The sequence below is a fragment of the Convolutriloba macropyga genome, chromosome 5 (assembly GCF_964194025.1).
Source record: "Convolutriloba macropyga chromosome 5, txConMacr16.3, whole genome shotgun sequence".
NCBI lineage: Eukaryota > Metazoa > Xenacoelomorpha > Acoela > Convolutidae > Convolutriloba > Convolutriloba macropyga.
The window spans coordinates 28,614,758-28,638,444 of NC_134472.1; the positions used below are offsets into that span (position 1 = coordinate 28,614,758).

General features: G+C 35.5%; 1 protein-coding gene across 4 annotated transcripts in view; it reads right to left on the minus strand.

Moving 5' to 3' along the window:
• LOC142339928 (EH domain-containing protein 3-like) overlaps positions 1 to 21,081 on the minus strand; it is a 32,320-nt gene extending 11,239 nt beyond the window's left edge. For 2 of the 4 annotated variants that reach the window (XM_075390287.1, XM_075390289.1), the window contains exons 1-4: positions 20,962 to 21,081; positions 19,971 to 20,196; positions 14,975 to 15,075; positions 14,207 to 14,512 (exon numbers count right to left, since the gene is read on the minus strand). In XM_075390287.1, the coding sequence (XP_075246402.1) occupies positions 14,207 to 14,512; positions 14,975 to 15,075; positions 19,971 to 20,173 (610 nt within the window). In that variant the 5' untranslated portion in view covers positions 20,174 to 20,196; positions 20,962 to 21,081. The remainder of the gene's footprint in view (positions 1 to 14,206; positions 14,513 to 14,974; positions 15,076 to 19,970; positions 20,197 to 20,961) is intronic. The other 2 variants (XM_075390291.1, XM_075390288.1) reach the window with 2 other exon arrangements.
• Between the last annotated feature and the right edge of the window lie 2,606 nt (positions 21,082 to 23,687).

The window sequence follows — 23,687 nt, forward strand, 5'->3', positions numbered from 1 at the left end:
AAACCACAGGACTAATACCATTACTGCAAACTTTGAGAGCAATTAAAAAAAAAAAACAAAAAAAAGATCCAAAATTACTATCCCCGTTCATTTTGTTGAAAAACTACAGCTGGATCAAAACTACTGAAGAATACGTACCTTCATGCGGTAACTTCAGCTTTCACAAATGTTTATGTTCTCCGCTAACTAATGTTATTCAATAACAGCTGATTTTGAGACAAAAATCATCTGCAAGTTATAGGTTTCCAAAAACATTTACAAGAATTTGACGTAAATGACCTTAAATATTATTGAATCAAAGTTTTTTTGCTATATTAAACAATGTCCCGTACATTATATGGAAAATTTGCCTGGATATCAATTTGACGTACACAAAACCACGATATATACAACGTCAAACTTGAAAAGAAGGCATTTAAAAAATGCTTTTTTAACAATATCTTGAGCAAACGCTTTATCAACATACATAGAAATTTAACCATTTGAATAATTACACGCGGTAGCAATTTTATGATGACCAGCTTTATTTGCTATTTGCTAGATCTTTCAAAATATTGTCTTATATTTGAATAATTAAGGCAAAAAATATTTTTACACCCCCCAGTTCGTTTCAGCGGTTTCAAATCTGTCCGGATATTTTGTTTTTGCAGTTAACTTTTGTGAACTGTATTATCCGCTCTGATGTAGAATGCCGTTGCATTACTTAACACTCAATAATTTCAATTGACTATCCGTTCAGTTTTCCTGGATGACAAATAACTTTGCTTCAATTAAGCAAAAATCCAAAATTTCAAATAACCAATTAATCTCAAATTGGAGGTTTTTCGATGATATCTCCTTAACCACAAATGCCAGTGAGATAAAATTTCACAGCGTTCTGAATGTTAGGTAGGCCCACTATCTGATATAAGGAAAAACAACGCTGGGTAAACTGCGTTGGTGGGGCTACCTATTATATTTTATACCAAATCTTGTACATGGGCAAAATTTCCAATGTTGGATAACTCTGTGCGTTAAAATTCAAATTTGAGCAAACTTGGCAGTGCAAAACACTGTTATACAAGAACCCAAACGATACAGAAATGAACTGAATCATTTGAATGCTCTTTGAGAATTAACACAACAATTTTGTACCTCAGATTCGAATATTCTGAATTAATTCAATGAACAAATTTTGTTTCTCAATTGGCCTCAATAAAACCAAAATCAAAACTATGATATGCTTTGTCAAAAACCAGTGAGAGCAACTGACTATGTGCTTAGCACAAAGTTTCTCATACTTAGGAACTTTGTTCCTCAGAAGGAACATTTTGAAAATATCAAAGTTAATTCTCTTTTCAACAAATCGAATTAAAGTTAAAACTGTACAATCAGTAATATGACCCACAAAAACAAGAAACGATAAAAATTAATTTACCGCTCATGAAAGTGTGCTTCAATATGCACTGTATGACAGTTTAGTACAGGCAAATTAACGAGTTTCAACTGACTTTTGTTGGTTATTCACGCCCTATTTATACTGCCGTACATGCCGAAATTACATCTATGATTGGTTGCAGATTACTCTGTCGTAAAAATCTCCTCATACACTGAGTTTAGGGTACGGGATACCTTATACGGTGTCCCGCACTCTCTGAATTGGTATGAAAATCGCAAAATTCGTCGAATCTGTCTTAGCAAGTTGGGTATCTCTTGCTCCGTTTGAGCTAATTTTGTGTGATTGTGAACACTTGAACACGTGGCATTAATAGAGTAGTTCGAATTCGAGTTTGATTTTAACTTCATGTATGACGATTGCGTACTAATAAAAGTTGCAAAATAAAGATGTTGACCAAAGTGAACAAATCCGTAGGGCGGCAGTAGAATGTAGCATTAAATTTCGCTCTTTATGCTATTCTAGCTTTAATGCTTGAAATGGCCTTGAAGCGGTATTCATTTTGGTAATTTAGTTAGTAAGCTCAGCCGCCACATGCCGGTCGTGTTTTCAATCGCGAAAGCATCTTTTTTAGGTGGTACTGGGGCGAGCTTCACTGCTGGTCTCTTGTACACTCCGTCGTTCGTTTCAACTATCGCTGATCAAATCACACCGTCAGACCCATCGATGGTCTTCGTAACTCGACCTAGATTGTAATATCCACGCAGTGTCAAACAAGTAATCAGACGAAAAAGAAATGAACTGAATCGGTTGAATGCTCCTCGAGAAATAACACAACAATTTTGTACCTCAGATTCAAATATTCTGAGTTAATTCAATGAACAACTTTTGTTTCTCAATTGGCCTCAATAAAACCAAAATCAAAACTATGATATGCTTTGTCAACACCGGTAAGAGCAACTGACTATGCGCTTAGCACCAAGTTTCTCATACTTAGGAACTTTGTTCCTCAGAAAGAACATTTTGAAAATATCAAAGGTAATTCTATTTTCAACAAATCGAATTAAAAATAAAACTGTACAATCAGTAATAAGACCCACAGAAACAAGAAAAAATAACAAGTAATTTACCGCACAAGAAAGTGTGCTTTAATATGAACTGGAGTTTCAACTGATTTTTGTTAGCTATTCACGCCCTATTTATACTGCCGTACATGCCAAAATTGCATCTGTGATTGGTTTTAGATTACTATGTCGTAAAATTCTCTAAATACACTGAGTTTAGGGTAGGGGATACCGTATACGGTTTCCCGCACTCTCTGAATTGGTATGTAAATTGCAAAATTAGTCGAATCTGGCTTACCAGGTTGGGTATCTCTTGCTCCGTTTCAGCTATATTTGTAAGATTGTGAACACTTGAATACGTGGCAATAATAGAACAGTTCGAATTTGAGTTTCAATTTAACTTCATGTATGACGATTGCGTACCAAAAATAGTTGCTAAATATAGAAGTTGAACAATGTGAACTAATGCGTAGGGCGGCAGTAGAATGTAGCATTAAATTTCGCTCTTCATGCTATTCCAGCTTTAATGCTTGAAATGGCCTTGAAGCGCTATTTAAATTTGTAATTGAGTTGGTAAGCTCAGCCGCTACATGCCGGCCCTGTTTTTCATTGCGAAAACTTCTTTTCTAGGTAGTACTGGGCGAGCTTCACTACTGGTCTCTTGTACAATCCGTTGTTCGTTTGAACTATCGCTGGTCGAATCACACCGTCAGACCCATCGTTGGTCTCCGTAAATCGACCTAGATTGCAATATCCACGCTTATCGCTGTCTTCGATCAACGAAACGAGAGAGCCCTTTTTTAAGGATTTCGTTCGCTGTAGATCGCCATTTCTGCCGGTTATTCAGAGTTGGCAGATATTCTTTATAAAATCTGTCCCATATGAGATTTGCATAGGCTTGAGTTTGTCGAAGGAGCTCTCGATGATCAACAAATTCCTCGGCGCTTGGATGGTAGGGTACGCAAACGTTCTTGTTGTCAAGCAAGAAGTGATTGGGGGTCAATGCTTCTAAGTCATTAACGTCTGAGTTGACTGGAATCGACGGTTTGGCGTTCAGTGTGTTCAAAAATTCACATGGTTGTTGAAAGAACGTCTTCCAAGACTGATCTGTTCCCCAACACTGCGTACATTGCCTTTTTGCAACTTCTCACCAACCGTTCCCATACTTCTCCAAAGTGTGGTGCTGCGGGTGGCTTGAACTTCCATCGATCCCCTCTTTGTTTTATGCCGCAACGTTCCCTGCGAACACTCTTGCAGCTCCAACAAAGTTTTTCCGATTGTCACTGAAGATTTTACCTGGTTTGCCTCTTCGCGCAATGGATCTCATTATTGCATTGAGACAACTATCTGTGTCCAACTTGGGTACCACTTCTATATGCACCTCCTCTCATAGTTAGACGAGCAAAAATAACACCATCACTTCTCGTTTCTTCGCACAATCTTCAGAATGAAAGGGCCTAAGCAGTCAACTCCAATTTTTGTGAAGGCTGTTTTCTTCGGGTAGATCTGCCATGACTGGTGCTATCGTTTGTGCTCTGCCTTTTCTGCAGGTAACGCATTTGTTCTTGATTGATCTTAAGGCGTTCCGTATGCCTAGGATCCACATCTTCTGCTGAACAATGTCTCTTACATGCTCAGTGCCTTCATGTTGATTGTCCTTGTCCTCGTTCCGCACGAATAAATCAACCGCATGATGTTTCCAGTGTAGCAAAATTGGATGCTTTGCATTGAAGTCCAATTGACTTTTGCCTATCCTTCCTTTGGCTCGAATAAATCTTTCTTCATCTAGGAAAGGGGAGATTGGTAGGATTTTGCTGCCTTTTGGAATTTCCTTTTCAGCTTTTAGAGATATCATCTCTTCAGCAAACTGTTCTTGCTGTAGTAGTTTAAAGACTGTTGCTTTTGCTTTCTCTCTTTCTTCAATGCTGACTACAAGTGTTGCTGGTTTTTATTTGCTAAATACTTGCTGTACGTATGCCACAGCATTTACTATTCTGTTGAAATTACTGAATCGTTCCCGCTGAATAACAGCTTTCTTCTCTTCATACTGTATCATGAAGACTCATGAGAGTATATTCTCTTCAGCTGATGCAAAGATCAGGTTCACTTGCGTTGGCCATTCACTTTCTGGTCCATGCAACCAGGCCGGCCGAGTGAGCCACTCAATCTTCTTAAGATCCTCAATGTTGATTGCCCTGGCGCCAATGTCCGCTGGGTTGTTGATACCGCTCACATGTTTCCACTGTGAAACATCAGTTGTACCCAGTATCTCAGCCACTCGTTTGGCCACAAATACTTGTTGTTTATGATGGGAACTGTGTATCCACTGCAATACTTTAGTTGAGTCTGACCAAAATCTGCAACTATTTATCTTCATTTCATGTTCCTTGACTATCTGTTCTTTCAACCTCACTGCCATGACGGCCGCTTGTTGTTCCAGTTGGGGTATTGAAAGATGCCTCATCGGCGCCACTCTTCATTTTCCAATGAAAATTGCTAATTCAGCTGAGTTTTGTTTTGGTTGTGAACGTAGATAGGCAACTGCACACATCGTGTCTTCAGATGCGTCCGCAAACACATGAAGTTCGGTTTTATCCCTCTCTCTGTTGAAGTACCTTCTATCGATGCTTTTTTCAGCAACTATTGGAAGTTGTTCTTTTCATCTCAGGAATTCTTTCAATTCACCAGGCTCCAATTCGTTGTCCCAATGTTGTCAATTCTTAGTCCAGATGCCTTTCAGAAGTCGTCTCATGTGGACACTGAACGGGGCAAACAATCCGATCGGGTCGAATACTGAAGAGACCAGTGATAGAATCTTCCTCTGGGTTATAGGCGTTTCAACTTCCTTGTTTGTACCTCTGCATACTTGAAGACTATCATCAGTTACGGTCCATTGAATTCCTAGCACTGAGGATCCTTCCGTATTGGGTTCCACATCGACCTGCTTCGTGTTGCTGATTGATTTCAAGTCATCTGGGATTGCTTCGGTAACTGCATTGTTGTTGCTTATCCACTTCTTCAGTTCAAATCCATGTTGTGAGAGAAGAGGTTGTAGTTGATTGAAGACTTCAATTGCTTCTTCAGTGGTTTCTACCGATTTGATGAAATCGTCCATGTAGAGGTTATTTTGTATTGCTTTTGCTGCAATCGGGTGCTCTTCTTCGTTGTCCAGTCCCACTCGCTTTAGAGCATGGTTTGCACAAGTTGGAGAACCCTTACATGACGGTAATATTCGTATACTCGAACGGGTTTGTTGGTTCATGGACGCCATAAGATCCTCGAGCAACTTCTCTCCTTTTCGGGAACTTGCACTTGTAGAAACATTGATTCGATGTCAGCTCTAAGGGCTATTAGTCCTTCGCGTAATCTGAAGATTGTTCCAATCAGCCCGTGTTGCAGATCAGGTCCGGCTAGTAGTTTGTCATCTAGGCATATTTCTTTGTACTTTGATGCGGCATTGCAAACACGTCTTACTTTGCCAGGCTTGTTCGGGTTTAGCACTGGATGGTGTGGCAAGTACCATCCTTTCCCGAAGGTGCCTTTCACTTCGGACCCGTCCAATATCTTTACGAGTCCCTTTTCTTAATCCGTATCATTTGACTGTTGATACAAAATCTTCAGGTTTGAGTCCCTTTGAAATCTTCATTCCGGTGAGTAAAGCTGACCCTAAGGAGGAGCTGTAGTTGTTCGGTAGGTTTGGCTATTGTTCACTCCACAGCTTTTCCACTTCGTACCGCTCGCCTGTGAACTTCTTGGTACTCTCTAGCATTCTTTGTGCCTGCAGTTCATTCTTTGGTCGACTGACGACGTTGATTTTGGAAGCATAGGTTTAGAGGCATATGTCCCACCAGGTTTGGATCTTCTCAGCCGCTTTCACATCTTCTGTGAAGGCGAAATGAGAAACATTTTGTCTTCTGTTGCCCGTCATGATTCCACTGACTACCCATCCAATCTCTGTCAGAACGGTGAAAGATTCATTTGTGCTCCTCTTTTGTAGTCCAATGGGCGTTGTAGCTCATAAGCATCTTGCCCAAGGATGATGCCAACTTCCATCAAGTTGAAGCTTTTGTTGGGTAGAACACTCAAGTGATTGAAGCTTTGCTTCAGCTTGTTGTAGTTGTAGTTTGTGTTCCCCAAGGAGATTGATGGGTGTGCAAACGCTTCAATTGAATGCACCTTTGAATGTAGTCCCTTTATTTTGAGAGGAACCTTTTCTGTCTTCAGGTCCTTTGTTCCATGTATGCCAGCTATGTTGAGCGCCACTTCGGTGCCTTGGGCTCGTAACTTCTCTTGCACACTTTGATCGATGAATGAAACCGTTGATCCACTATCGAGGAAGGCATATGTGTTCAGCCTGTTGCCACCGCTCTGTATTGAGACAGGAACTATCTGAAGAAAGCTTGTAACTTCGTTACTCTGGTTGATTGTTGCTGCGCTCAAGTCGACTGCGTGATTGCCCTCGTTCAATGGTTTTCTTAGTGTAGCAATTGATTGTGCTTCTTGATGCATCCATTGATTCTGCACGCATTGACTTTACAATCTTTGATTGCATGTCCTTTGCCTAGACATCCTCCGTAACATAAGCGTTGCTTCCTCACTGCTGCGTACCGATCTTTCTCGCCAATGTTCTTGAATAGTGGGCAGTTTCAAATTTAATGACTGCCATCAGCTAGTGGACAGTGATCACTTTGCATTTGCTTCGTTTCTTTCACATTCAAACTACCACTGAAGTTCGATGTTTCCGAGAACCGTTTGTCTCTATTTGTGCTTCTTCGGTCTTCTTCTCTTCCCTCTCCCTTGAAAGCTGAAAACCCTTCATGCACAAATGCTATCCTAGAGAGCCATTTTTCAAACATAATCAGATCGGGCCAATCTTCATCTTTATCATCAACACAGAACCACCACTTCTGTTTGAGAGTTTGAGGTAGTTTATATACTGTCATATAGAGTGTTGCTTGTAGAGAGAGCTTGATTGCAGATGTCCAACCTGCTTGTACTCTTTGAGCATATTCACAGTGTTCACAACAAAAACTGAGAAACTGATCATACCTGTTGAGTTGTGAGGTTTCACCTGACTTGCGTTGCGAAGAATCTCCAGTTGTGCATCAATGTTCACATGAGGCCTTCCAAATTTCTTCTCCAGAATGCTCCATGCAGCTTGATAGAACTGTCCAGAAGCCCTTTCCAGAGATTGCTGACCTTGCCTTGCCTGTCAGTAGAGTCTTCCGATGGCTCGAGCACTAGTTGATTGGGAACGGACATCATCATTCTCTAAGGCTGTTCTCTTCACTTTGCGCTCTAGCTCAAGCTCTCCCTCCAGCAGTTGATGCTTGGTTTCCCGTTCCTTCATTTGTATTTCCAACTCTATCTTCCTCCGCTCGAACCGTGCCTGTTCCAGTCGCATCTTGGTTTTGAACTCGATATCGAATTTCTTCGTCCTTTCCTCTCGCCTTTGCTTTGCTGAAGATGTTTCCCAAACACTCTCCATATCTTGGCCGCTTGCTGTTGCTCCATTTTGCTCTGTTTGAGCAACTGGGTTGTTCGTTGGGTAGTTGCTGTTGCTCTCGCTGTCGATCACTTCTTGAGTTGTGTTGCTTTGCTCTGCATTCATTGCTGCTTGCGTGCCTTTGCTTATAGGTGCAAGCCAATGATAGTCCAAAATTGCTTTGCACTTTCTTGCTTCCTTCAGATGTTCTTCAACGAAATTAGCTTGATAGGGCACAAGCTTGTTTCGACGCTTCGGTTGCTTGGGTATTTCTTCCCCTAGAAGGTGAACAGTCTGTTGTTAGAGAACCTTTAGTTTGTTGGGTCGATCTGAATCTTCAATTATTTTGTAGCCAATCCCTGTTTTAGCGTTAACTTCTCCCGCTAAATCTTGGAAGTTCTTGTCGTATCTCTGAGCTGTTGGTTTAAGCTCCTCTTTGCAGGTGGGATTTGGATTGCCTGGTTGCTGTTTGCTTCAATTTTGCCTATTCCTTTTAAGCGAGGTCAATTCTTCAACGTCTTTTGTGAATTGCATTCGCACCTTTCGCTCTGCCTTACTGTCGTTGCGCTGCTGATTCGTATGATTCTCTTTGGGGTTGCCTTCGGCACTCTCTTCATCAGATTGCACAGCAATTTGCCTTCCACTGTCCGGGTTGGCGGACCAAATAAAACGGCTGCTCTCCTATCAAAGTCAAGGAAAACTTTACACCGCTCACTTTGTTTCAGCCGTTTCAAATCTGTACGGATATTTCGTTTTTGCAGTTAACTTTTGTGAACTGTATTATCCGCTATTCTGTAGAATGCTTTTGCATTACTTAACACTCAATAATTTCAAATGACTATTCGTTCAGTTTTGCTGAATGACAAATAACTTTGTTTCAATTAAGCAAAAATCCAAAATTTCAAATAACCAATTAGTCTCAAATTTGAGGTCTTCGATGATATCTCCTTAACCACAATTGTCAGTGAGATAAAAGTTCACAGGGTTATAAACGTAAGGTAGGCCCACTATCTGATGTAAGAATAAACAACGCTGGTAAACTGCGTTGGTGGTGCTAACGTTTATAATTTATACCCAATCTTAATACGTGGGCAAATTTCCAATGTTGAATAACTCTGTGATTAACGATTCAGATTTGAGCAAATTTTCAGTGCAAAACACTGTCATACAAGTAATCAAACGAAAAGGAAATGAACTGAATCGGTTGAATGCTCTTCGATAAATAACACAATAATTTTGTACCTCAGATTCGAATAATCTGAGTTAATTCAATGAACAACTTTTGTTTCTCAATTGGCCTCAATAATACCAAAATCAGAGCTATGCTAGTCTTCGCTAAAACCGGTAAGAGCAACTGACTATGTACAAACTTTCTCTTACTTAGGAAATTTGTTCCTCAGAAAGAAAGTTTTGAGAATACCAAAGTTAATTCTCTTTTCAACAAATCAAATTAAAGTTAAAACTGTTCAATCACTAATATGATCTACAGAAACAAGAGACAATAACAAGTAATTTACAGCTCATGAAAGAGTGCTTCAATACGCACTGTATGTCAGTTTCAAATAACCAAATTTTCGAGTTTCAACTGATTTTTGGTAGTTTTTCAAGCTCTATTTATACTGCCGTACATGCCAAAATTTTATCTGTGATTGGTTGTCGATTACTATGTCGTAAGATTCTCTAGATACACTGATTTTGGGTCTCGGGATACATTATACGGTGCCCTGCACTCTCCGATTTGGTATGAAAATTGCAAAATTCATCGAAACTGGCTTACCAAGTTTGGTATCTCTTGCTCCGGTTGAGCTAAATTTGTGTGATTGTGAACACTTGAATACGTGGCAATAATAGAGTACTGCGAATTTGAGTTTAATTTAACTTCATGTATGGCGATTGCGTACTTATAATAGTTGCTAAATATAGATGTTGATCAAAGTGAACAAATCCGTATGGCTTCAGTAAAATGTAATATTAAATTTTGCTCTTTATGCTAATCTAGCTTTAATGCTTAAAATGGCCTTGAAGCTCTATTCAGTTTGGTAATTGAGTTAGTAAGCTCAGCCGCCACATATAGGATAATGACAAATCAAGGATCCAGTGAAGTGGCTATTGAAAGTTATCCGAATATCAAGCAGATTCAAAGGAAAAAAAACTTGAATATTCCGGATAAGGTATATCAAATTCTGCGTTAGGAAGTACGTGGATAGGTTCAATGTATCTGCTACCGTTTTGGGGACACCTTTTGTCAATTGTTTGAAAGAATGAAAAATAGTTAGAAGATACTTTTGAATAAAACTAAACGGAGGTTTAGCAAAATCTGCTACCTGTATATCGGACATTTAAGGTAATTGTAATCTGCTTGAAATGCAGGGAACTTATGATCAATGGCTAATTTGGGAGTAATAAACATATTTTGTTTTCACAAAGTTCAGTTTATTCGCACTGAAAAACTTTTGTAAAATTTTAGCTGCCATTAGTTATTTCCTTGCAAAGAGCCGCAAATACTTTTACAAAAGGGCTATTGTTGCACTCCCGTTTTCTAACCTTTATTTTCTGAAATACCTGGCTTGTTGCATTGATGCGCTGCTTGCTTCTTAATAACTGGCCAGTGGTTTTGGTTTCGTAATCTAATGAGAAGTACAATTTAGAGATGTAATTCAAAATAGTCGTGATTTTCGAAAAACATGACACAGACAACATAAAAGGCCCGAGGTTTATTCTAACTCCTTTTGAAATGGAATGAGAAGCTATTGTTTCAACAACATTGCAAATTATAAAGGCAATTTTTTCTAAAGGAGGCAATATGACTTCTCAATTTGTCTTCAGTTTCTGTTTCCAGAAATGTTGATTAAAGGTAGTGAATGTTTACTATTGTGGCATAGATTATTGTTTTGAGTCCTTCAATGGTCAGCTAGTGATCGTTTACGTGATTCTGACAGTACTTATTTTCAAAAGCTTCAACGAACTTTTCAGATTCGACCATAGTTTTGAAGATTCTTCTGCCTATGACGAAATGTGGCAGATGGTTTATCAGCTGTACACCGGAGAATTGATGGATGCATCAGGGTGTTTCAGTTGATAGCTGATGGTTTTATTATTTTAGCATTATGTCTCCTTAGAAACTCAATGTCAAATTGTGATTTTTTTCTCAAACTTTCTGATTAGATTTAGTATTCAAAGTTCATAATTCATGCATTTTCCTCAATAATCTTGTTTGATAAAACGGTGATCAAAACAATTTTTCGTTTGTTGTTGTAAACAAAAATTGTTCTTTCTTTCACAAATCGACACTTTTATTCTTTCAATTAAAACCCTTTATTCTTATCTACTCTCTACTTTCAATTTTTCCTCTTAGTTGTCCACAAAAATGCCTGTTTGATAGATTGAAAGGAAAAAACTTAAAATGAAACCTAAAAAACTACCATTTTAACAAAAAAAGCCTGTGCAGATCTGCCTTGTTATTGTACAATCTTCATTAATATAATTTCATTCATACAATCTTCGTTCTAAAAATAGGTTCATTCATCCGGTTTTTAATTAAAACATATAGAAATTTTATAAAAAATTTTTTTATCTGTTTAAAAAGGAAATTACAAAACAAAGCTATTTCTAGGAAAAAATTGGACTCGTTTTCTGCTTCCAATTTTATAATCAATAAAATGCTTGTTTAACTCAAATATACTTGAAGTAATAATGTACTGATTGCCGCAAAACTACAATTATGTTGCTCAGAAAGTAGAAAATTTAACATTTCAAAAAAGTTGCAAAAATCGTCGACGTACCAGACCAACTTTAAAACAGGCGACAACCTGTCGCCAATATAATTGATGCTCTTGATATTATTTCCTGGAACTATTATTTATTTTGCTAGCCATCCACGGTCTCAAACTAAAGTTATGTTCTAACCCTCAAATTAATTTGGATAATTTGAACTTTAGGAACTTCACGCAACAACACGCGGTTTTTTGTTCGCTCAATTTTGGAGGTCAATATTTTTTGTGGAGAGACACTAAAGCTGTACCATTGCGAACTCAATAATAATCATATCAGTTCCTTTTGAAATGGAGTGAGAAGTTTTTTTTTCAACAATATTGCGTTTTATAATGGCGATTTTTTCTAACGGCGGCAATATGACTTCTCAATTTGTCTTCACTTTCTGTTTTCAGAAATATGGATTTAAGTTAGTGAATGTTTTCTATTTTATCACAATTTAATGTATTGAATCCTCCAATAGTCATCTAGTGATTTTATAAAGTAATTTTGAAGGTTCTTCTGCTAGGTCCAAAGATGGCAGAGCGTTTATCAGCTGTAAATGAAATGCAACAAGGTGCTTCACTTGATAGCTGTCGGTTTTTAATATTTTAACATTATGTCTTTTCAAAAAATCTATGTCAAATTGTGATTTTATTTCTTAAACTTTCTGATTAGATTTACTATTCAAAGTTCAAAATTCATGCGTTTTCCGCATTTATCTTGGTTGATAAAACCGTGATCAAAACAATTTTTTGTTTGTTGTTGTAAACAAGAATAGTGTAATTTTTATCAAATCTACACTTTGAGTCATCAAATCAGAACAAATTGTTCTTGTCTACTCTCCGTTTTTGCTTTTTTCTCCTCAACTGCGCACGAAAATATCTGTTTGATAGGCTGAAAGAACTAATTAACTACCATTTTTAACAAACATTAAAACGCAGAGGTATACCCAAAATTTCCATTTGAGTAAAAATCGCAGATAAAAATAACAGATACAAAAAATGAACAAAATTGGAAGACAAGCTTTGTATCCTATTTTTGCAAAATTGGTTGCGCCATTTTTGCGAAAGAGAGATACATTAAAAACGTGAGATAGGTGACAAGTCTTGTAGTACGTTTCCGCTCATTTTTGCATTAAAAGTAACTCTAATCCGCTATTGAGACCAATTAACCGCGCGCTTTTTGAGCATAAAACAAGGAGTACAAAGCACTTTTATAAAGATTTAATTGAAGCTTTTAAAGTAAAGCTTTAGAGTTATTTAAATAGAAACAGTTTTGAAGACAAATTAAATTAGTATTAGGTGCCGTTGTAGTAGCAGTAGTTTGCTTTTGTTAAATTTTTTCACTGTAGACAGTCATCGAATAGAGCTGGCATCCTTTTATGCGTAATTGTTCACGACAATTTTTATAACACTTTGTACCTATTTGAAGCCAATTTGTCCCAAAAAATAAAAAGACACATGTAAAATGGTAAACAAGCCTGATAAAATGGTGATTCAAAAGTCGATAGACCCCTGTAAAACTGTAATGAGACGCAAACAAGTCACGCACTGAATGGATTTTTCAGAAAAAAATTAATGAACATCCTTAACAGATGCGGATTTGAGATTTGAGTTTTTTTTCAGTAAAAATTCTAAACAACTATAAACCTGTACATAGAGGCAAAAACTTGAACAAACCCAATTTGACAATTCATTTGCTAAATTCAAACGCAAATCGTTCATTATATCAAATTTAGCAAGAAGTAAAACATTAGTCAATTCACATGCAATTTTTCACCGAAATTTCTCTCTGTCGAGTCTTTTCTTTTGTGGCAAATAAGAAGATTTTAAAAGTTGCTACAGGAAAAACTTTTGTTTTATAGATGGAAAAATGTACAGACGTTTAAAAAAATGAGCTGAGGCTATTTTCATTTTCCATTACCCTGAAAAAAAACAGGTGTTTTTTCAGAATTTAATTTATTTGTCAAATTTCTGAAAAATATTAAAAAAAGGGTTTGGGTGATGCCAATTCTATTTCCCGGCCTACAACTCACATCAAATAGAAACATTGTGATAAATTTGAGCCCTATATGGTTTATTTTTAACCGGTAAACTTTTTTTAATAATTTAATTTTTATTGAATAATAAACGCCCATTAAATTAGGCCTAATTGTGGATTATAGATACATCCAGTGCAAAAATTGTATACATTCAGTGCGAAATAGAGTAACTTTGCTTGCGATAAAGAGATACATAATTCGAGCAGATTCGTGATAAGTAGCACGTGAAAAAATAGGATACACACCTTTTATCTTAATTTCGTGGTTGAAATTTGCAGAATTTTCACAACATAGGAAAAACGAACAAGAGATATGCAGATCGGGCAAATTTGCCCGTGGCGATTTTGGTGTACCTCTGCGGCGTAATGAACAGAATGTGGATTGTTATTATATAATCTTCATTATTACATTTTCATACTTACAATATACTCTTTACGCTGAATTAAACAAGAATTTAGGATAATGGAACAATTTTTGAAGAAACTTGCCTATAATTGTGACATCTCTCAAAAGAGCGCTCTCTTTGTACGAACAAAGCACTAGTGAGGTATTTATCTCAGGCTGAAAAGGCCTCAGCACTCTCGCATAGGGTTTGCTGTCATTATCAACTACCCTAGCTCCGTCTATTTTGGGGGCGATATTGTCCTGTTCTAGAATTGTGAAATGGTCTGTACTTCTCAATACAGGGTGATGGTGGTGGGCGCCACTGGCCTTCTTTTGTTTTTGACTCTCGTGGCTTATTGGGTAGTGGTCCCAGCCTAACAGCCAGTTAACAAAAGTTGTCTTCCCACTTCCTGGAAAACTTCAGAAGATGAGACTCGTGGAAGTTCTTATCCTCTATTGTTTCGGGATCTATTTTGTTTCAGCCCCAGTGTTTTCATGAACCTCTATGAACCCCAGTAACAAAAGATGTGTTATTACATGACAAAAGCTACCAGGTAAGAAATAGCACATGCGCTTGGGGGCGTAAAATCTATATGCCACTAAGCTGGCGGGGTCGAAAAAAATAGATCCTCGTTTTGTTAGATCACTGATAACTTACTGAAATTCTTTGCTGATTTTTTTTTTCATATCTGATGTCTAATTTTATTTACGTCTAATTATATCTACTGTCTATAATTTTGAACTAAGCTCTTCCAAAGGAAAGTCATTGTTCCAATAACTTGCGATACCCGTTTAAACCATCCATATAAATACAAAATTATAAATTAAAAAAATGTATTTAAAAATTGATTATGAGATAAATAAAGTTATACCTTTGCGACCGAGCACCAGAACCATTGGATTGTATGTGAAAAAGGATTCTGCATATTGCTCGTGCACTAGATCACTGAAATTGTGAAAGACTTCCGCTGATCTAAACATCAACAAACAAACAAACAAGCAAAACTGAGTCTGCATCACATGCAAGGGTATCTTTTATCAGGCATACCGTAGTCGAAAATTAATGGGAAATTTCTAAATTTTTTTTTTAAATTTAAGAAAATTTCGAAAAACAGATGCATTATATTTTTGAAAATTTTTATACAACTACGTTTATTCATTGTAAAAAAAAGAGCACGAAAAAAACCTAAAATCTACGTTTCGTATGTGAAAGATTGTAGTATCATTTGGTTTTGCTCCTTTATTCAGAAATCATAACTCCTTAAGTCAACAAGGCGGCTCGTTAATGTGCGTTCGCACATGATGTTCCGACTCGAGCTCATCTACATTTTTGACTTAATTCTCAACCAAATGAAGAGATAACAAAAATAGATGTTTGACTTTAAAAAACACGTTACAAAACGTAAATACTAATTGAATTACATAATGCCATTTCTCATTACAGCGCTCACGAGATCTACCAATAAAAAGACTACGAAAAAAAACAGCAAACAACAAAATATGCAAAAACAAAATTTTCACGGCAGAAACCCAATATATAATTTAAAAAGCACCTAGTAACAACGTCAAAATGCAATCAGATAAAACCTTAACTCCACAAATTTAGTTTTTGCTAACTATGCAGCAGATGTAAGTTTTTCATAATGAGATTAGGTAAAAAATTGACATAGAGAAAAAAAATGAGGTTAAAGTCAAAGATCAATCAACATTTCTTAAACCAATTAATTTCAAAAGTCTAAAAAAATCTTTAGCTTTTTAACAAAATAATTCTTGATAAATTTACTAAAAAGTCAATATGAAACAAATGGGACCTGTATTTGCTGAGACTAAACCATAGGAATAAACTAAATACGCAGAAAATCTCAAAAAACGAACAATTTACACAAAGACGCAGAAAATCTCAAAAAATTAAGAGCAATAACATAAATTATTGAAGCCATTAAAATCATCAGCTATTATCTGAATTGTATTTATTTTTATTTCAGTTTACAATTATACTCATTCAGCTAAAATTATACTAAAAGAGAAACGAAGTTCGTTCATTTGGGCCACATTTGAAAATCATTGGGATCTGTTATTACCTGACTAAGCTAAAAGAAGAGAAAAAAGAAAAACAAATACACCACTCACAATATTTTTTACGAAAACGCATAATGTCCACCAAACAAAGCATCAGTTACGACATAATATTAGTAGACAAGCTGTTTTTTGAAATTCAAGGAATTGGAGTGGACTTCTCAATAAAGAGAATAAGTTGACGAAAAGAACAAAAAAACTGAAAAGTTTGAAAAATCTTTGAAGATGTATAATATCATAATTTTTAAGACTATTGGCTTTAAACTGACTGCTTCGGGTAAGATCACTTATTACAGGTTTATGGGCAACATGACAGGCAACATTAAAGGTTTATGAGACCGATCAGAATTTTACGGCTACCTAAAAATAAAAAAAAAAGCAAAAACAGCAAACTCACAAAAATTAAGCGAGAAAAGTTTCAAAGCCATTGGAGAATGAACTTTTCAGTATAAACTCTTCTAATTTCAATTAATTTTGTAACAGCAAGGTGATTGTTTCTATTGTTACAAAAAAAAACTTGAAAAGCAACAAATAAAAACAAAGATATGAAAACCACGAAGTTTTTTGAGAAAAGCCCTAGTATCAAAGACATTAAATTCAATTATTTTCAACGCAGTTAATTAAACACACTAAATTCTGCCTCGATGAAATAGCAATCATAGGTTTCATTCATGTGCCATCAATAACTCATCACAATAAGTCATATGGCAGAGAAAAATACTTCAAAACCACGAAATTTTTGAGAAAACCCATAGTATCAAAGTCATAAAAATCTACAGCTTTCAACGGAAGGCATTTAATACGCTAAATTATGCCTAGATGATGTGACGAAAAGGATGTTTGTCATTCAAAATTTATCAATAAGACATTACAACATGTCATTGACTATGAAAACAACAACAAAAACAGGCAAAATCCAAAAGTTCGGTAGAAAGTTGAGAGAAGAAAGTGTCGAAGCTATTTAAACCATAAGCTTTTTTCTCTGAAAATATTTTCAACGACCCATTGAACGTCTTCATTAAGCCAATGGGAGCTATCAATATTAGGATAATGTAATACGATTTCAAAAGGAACCAAAATTATTTAAAAAAATGCAAAAATTAAAAAAATTATGAAAACTCGTGCACCGAAGTAAAAAAAACCAATAGTTAGAAGACAAAGTCGCTAAGTAGATAAATTGTTGTTGATGCAGAAAAATAGCAGTTCTTTCATTACCGAGACTGACCTACAATCCACAGAAATAAGCTTAAGATTGATTTATGTTCAAAAAAAATTCAAAAAAAAAATATTTTTAAAGTCTTAACAGCCATTAATCTCAAAAGCTTTCATAGGAATTCAATGAATACGATCAGCTATGCCAATATGTGAATACGAAGATGTTTATCATGCCTTGGTTATCAATAAGACATCACAATATGTCTTATGACTATGAAAAAAAAAGAACAAATACAGGCAAAAACCAAAATTTCTTTAGAAAAATGGGAGAAGAAAGTGTTGAAGCCATTTGAACCATATTTTTTTCTCAGAAAGTTTTATCTATGATCCTTTGGACGTCTTCACTAAAGGAAGATGTAGCTATCAATTTTAGGATGACGTGATAAGATTTCAAAATGAACCAATAAAACGAAATGTCCAAAAAATTTTCAAAAAAATTTGAAATCTTGTGGCATTGAAGACGTATAACCAATAGCTATTTGATAAAGCCGCCAATGAGATTAACGTATGTTGCACTGGTTTGAAGGAGTTCAATCCTGTTTTACTGAGACGAACCTACAGTTCACAAAAATAAGTTTATGATTCACTAATTTTAAAAAAAATTTCGAAAATTTATTTTCAAAGTCTTAACAGCCATTAGCTGTCCACTCACAGCACAAGATAGGTTCACTTATTGCTCATTAGCAAATCTATTACACCTTTAGTCAAAAAATTTATGCCATAGGATTATAAAACTTTAGTAAAACCTCAAAAAATAAATCAAAATTTCATTTGAAATTACGAAATTTGAGATACGAATCCAAAAAAAAACATGAGCGATCCCTTCGAAACAAATTTTTTGTTCATTGGGCTTCATTTGATCGTAAAAGAGGTTTGTCATTAACGGAACTTTGATATTAAAAGTGTCTAGTAGTCTCTAAGTGACTTGAAAAAACCAAAAAAATGCAAAATTTTCTAAAAAAAAAGAGCTCCCAAACCTAATTCGAATTTTTTTTAGATATTAAACTTCCCTCTAAGACTAGAACTAGTCTTTATTATCTTCTTTGGTCTATAAAAAAACCTAAAATTGATTTGCTTTTCGGCGTGAAATCTAGTTTTGAATTAAATTTGTCGTAGAAAGACGTTAATTCGAACGAAAATTACGGTAAAAGTTAACAAAAGTGAACCAAATATCCAGTGTTCACATGAAACTTTAAAACCTCGATAACTTCTCGAAAAAAACGAAATTCAAAAAAATCTTTTTAATTTCGAATTCTACGCTGGACGAGCTTTTTAATGATACCACGCACATTTCTCTACGATGAATACATCGGTCGGCCAAAATTCACGGAACAAAAAAAACCCATTTGAGTATATAGTTCCTCCCCCCCACAAGTGGGGTCGGAACAATTATCAACTACAAAGATTGATATTATACCGACGAAAAACTTTTTCCAAAAAAAACCTTCTTGTATGGACATATGGCATTGCAGAGCTATGTTAGATGTTCTCAAGCCATTGTTTATTTCGAAAAAAATGAAGACTTCAAAACCGTTTTTACAAAAACGTTGTGCAAACTCCTTTACGCACCAACTGCAACTTGGAAAACTTAAGGAAAGGTTGATTCTCCAAATTTCAGGTATGTAAAGACCGCAGATAATAACTAATTAAAACACAGCTTCTCCTGAACTCAGATATCTACAGTAGTTTTAAAAGTTTAAAAGTTGTTCTTGTGAGTGGTGTACATTTTCACTATAGAAAAATGCCTAAAAACAGCTGAAATTATAGTTCAGACGTTAACGCTAGTGCTCAAGATCACAGCCTAATTTTAAGATAATGACGCTTACAGTGCGCATGATTATATACAAGAGTTAATTTGTGGAATTTAAAAAGATTTCTGCTTTGTCTTTGTGTTGATCAAAACCAAATATTAAACAAAACCATGATTACTCTAACAAACCATAAAATAAAAAGTTAGCACGCTCGAGAAGCAATGTATGGAAAGAACACTATAGTGATGAACTGCATATGATTTCACGGTGTTTGCTTTCTAAGACCTATTGTCCTCACCTTCCAAAAATGATTATTTTAAATTTACATAGTTTTTTGTGAAAATTTTACATAGTTTTTTGCTTGCGCGCACTGTTTGACCCAGGAAGGTTTCGCAATCAGAGAAAGGAAGGCAATATAAGTGGACTGAACTGTGTGATTATAGTGTATTTCTATGAGTGTAATTTCTTTAAAATTACACTCTTCCACTCTTTTTACAACTAAAAGTTGGACTAATGAGTGTAATCATAAGGAATTTTTAAGAGTGGATTAGGAGTTTGTGATAAAAGCGGATTAAAGAGTGTAAAGAGAGAAGTATAGAGTGGAAAAAAATTGTAAATTCTTCAAAATTACACTCCTACACTCTTTTCCCGGCTATTTAGGAGTGGAAATTGCTTCCACCCTTGTTCTTGCTTAGTGGAACAAGGGTGGACACCTCGGCCCGGGTACCTTGGGCCAGTATTTTCAGTTGATTATCACGACCTAGAAAAAGTGTCTTCTCACGGATATGCTCTGCGTAATATTCGTTAAGAAGAAAATTTGACGAACCTGAATCTGCCATCATACTTGGTGAATAATTGGGTCAAGTCGTTCTGACATCTAATTCCTAGTGTTTCGTTGCTTCTGTAGTGTCGGAACGGGTTGTCAGCTTTGACAGTTGAGATTTTTGCCTTCACTGATTCTAGGGCAGCTTTACTGGACCTTTTGCTAACTTTGACTGTTTTCCTCTCCCTCCTAGCCGGCCGCCACATCTCAAGGTTAGTTCAATCGGGTTCTACATTTTTTATTACAATAGTAGACACTACTTCAATCAATTTTTAGTTGCGAGAGCGATCTCATTTAAAACTGACTATCCGCTGAAGCGAAACTTCATGCATATCGCCGATAACATGCGATATCATGATAATTCTTGCAAAGCTTTTCGAGATCTTGGAACACTTTGGTAAGATATAGATAAGGCTATCACGTTTCATTTAACTGATTAAAAAGAGAGATCATTTAATTTTGAGTCATTTAGTCTATAAGATCAAACAAAAACGACGAAAAAAAGGGAAATCTTTAGCACTTTGAATGCGGCAATATGATTATCATCACAATAACCAAACGTACACACGGACAGTTTCCTATTTTTGAGCTTCGTTCTTGCTACGTCTTTTGATTGTTTTCCTCTAAGGCTGAGGACCCAGAAACTAACGAATAATGATCAAATAGTTTGCCCGTTGAGTGATCAATTTGACTCCGTTGAGTCGGGAACCTGAACCTGGTTTGGGTTTAGACATCTACATCTTCTAATTGAAATATGGGTCGTTTGTGTTTTTCAACACGCTATCCCTTCCTGATCTTCAAAAATGTGCTCTTGTAAGCTCTATTGGATAATTAACTTCTGACAAGTATTTCATTTTTTTAGACTACTGGTGAAAATGATAACGTTCCTCTAGATCCATGAAGACATACAAAAAATAATGACACTATCAAACTTTATGTGTAACGTAGCCCATAGAGATTGAACGCAACTCAAACAAAAAATTGGAACACTTACTTTTGTTATCGATCGTAAAATGGAGTTGTCACTCTTTAAACTCTTTACGTCATTGCGATTGAACGTGAAGATTGCGTAACTCAATTCGATCATGTTAATCATATGACAAAATACTCCAGCAAAAGTGTGAACAAACGACGTCTAATTGACAAAAAGTATGAACTCACAGCATTAAGTTTGAAAAAGCAGCACAAGTTATTCCTTGACGATCTGTGCACAACCATTTTCCAAACGCATGTGAATCAAAATTTCGTGAACTCACGCGTTTCTCATTTGCAATAGAAACGCTTTTGCTAGCAATTTAATGAAACAGAAAACACAAAACACTAGTTTAAATTACCAGAAATTATCGAATGATTTGTAAATTAAGCTATAACCATGAGACAAGGGTAATATTTCAAACCGAAATTTTTTTTAAGTTTATTGAAGCACTACTGCTGAATAGGTGCAAATTATCAGTGCCATTTTTTAATCATAAATGGCTACTTTGTTGATTGTAGTCCAAATTGCTGCTCTTTTAATGATCTAAATCTGTTGAAAAATATTGTTCCGACCCTGCCTTAGTGGGGAGAGCAACTATAGGCTCAACTGGGTTTTTTGTACAGTCAGTTTTGTCCGATCGATCTGTTCTTCTCAAATTATCTTCAAATTTGCTAAAAAATATGTAACAATTGTTAACGAGAGCTTTATTGTTTTGACCTTTGGCGATGAAAGAAGGTTGGCGGACTGTTTGATATGATTTTAAGCCAAAAAGTCAGATCAAACAGTCCAACGACCTTCTTTCATTTTTGGCAATAATTTTGGCAAAATTTCCGAAAATTCGGCCATTTTCTTTAAATATGGCACCAAACGTGTTGCTTTAGCCCACTCTGTCCAAGTTTACCGGAAGTAGAGACAAGAAAACTACTGACACAAGTTTTGTAGTCTCAGATAACGACAATTTTTTATTCCGCATCATAAAAAAGTTCTATAATTGCAACTTTGCCAACTTTTTGGTAATTTAATAATTTGATAATTTATAGCTATTTATCCAATATAGATCAAATTCCTTCTAATATACTAAATTTTTTGCGATAAACTGTTTTGCGATAAAATTTTGAGCTATTAAATTTAAATGACCAGCAGCAATAGCCAGACAGTTTTCGGTAGGCTATTAAAATCGGAAAGGGTTCACTTTATAGTGGGACGCCGTCTTTCTAGAATTATTTTTCTTTGCAATTTTCGATTTAATAATTTCCAGATACGAAAGCTTTTTTGGCAAATCCCATTTAACTTTTAAGATAGCTCAAGCAAATGTGTAAGTTTTCAAGTTTTCAGAGAAAAAAAATATTGTTATTTATGTCTTCGACGAATTTTTTTGTAAGTTTTATTTAAATTCATAAAATTCGACTGAATTTATTATTCCATAATAATTCCTTAACATTTTCAAAGAATTTGGGCTCTTGAATTTGAATAAACTTGTTTTGAAAAAATATCAACGGTTTTTTTAACTTTATCAAGTTTTAATTGTATTCTTTTACCCTCTTTCTAATGAAAAACTTAATTGGTTCAGCGGTTTCATATGTCCCATGATTGTTTTATGACTTTTAATATAAGTATATATAAGAAGGAGACTCGGTAATTTGCGTTCGCACACGAAGTTCCGACCTCGCTCATCCAAATATTTGGCATAAATGTCAACCAAATGAACAACCGATAGTATTTCAGTTTTTTTAAAGTAATTTTCAAAAACAATGTATGAACAGAAAGATTGCCTCAAAAGCAAATGACTCAGTGGAGTAAAAAAGGTTTTTTTAATTTATTAACAAGGTCAAAATAGAGTCAGCTAAACTAAAAAAAAACAAATTAACCTGTACTTCATTAGAAAAGATATGGGACCTTCCATAACAAGGCTTGGTAACGAACAAAAAAAAGAAAAAAAAATGGCTTAAATTTTGAAAAACAAATAATTTTAGAGTATAGAAAACCATTAGATAGCAATTGAAAACGTCGACTACGTTTATGATCACATACGTTTTTATAGGAGGGCACTAGGATTTTAGTTATTCATTTTTTTTAGTTTACAAAAAGAAAAACAAATCGAAACAACAAACAAAAATTCAATTAAAACTTGCGAGAAGACGCTTCCGAAAACGTAAAGCCAAATTTCGCCCCTCAAATTATGTTCAAATGAGCTTTCAAACGCCAATAATGTAGATGCGGTATATGACCTCCCATTAGTGAGAATAGGTAACAAGTACAAAAAAGATGGAAAAAAGGAATAATTCAGTAATACTTTTGTAATTTTTGTTGACAATTATCTCAAAGTCATGAAAGCCATTAGATCACAACTGAAAACATCCAACATGTTTATGATACCACACAATTTCATGGGATCACATTTAGGCTGGCAATATTCAGTTTTGTATGCGGTCAAAAAAGAATAACAAATAGAGACAACAAACAAAAGTTTAAAAAAAATTGCGAGAAAGCGCTTCGAAAACTGTAAACCTATATTTTGCCCCCCAAAAAAGTTCAATTGAGCCTCTCTTGAATTCCAATATTGAAGTATACAACCTCTCATTATTGATAATAGGTAACCAGTAGACAAAAAAAGAGAATAAAGGGGCAAAAATAAGTAAAATTTTTTTACTTTTCGAAAAGAATTTTTTTCAAAGTCATGAAAGCCATTAGCAAAAAAATTAAATTGATTAAACAATTTGGTCTTCTCGCCAAAAGAAAAACTT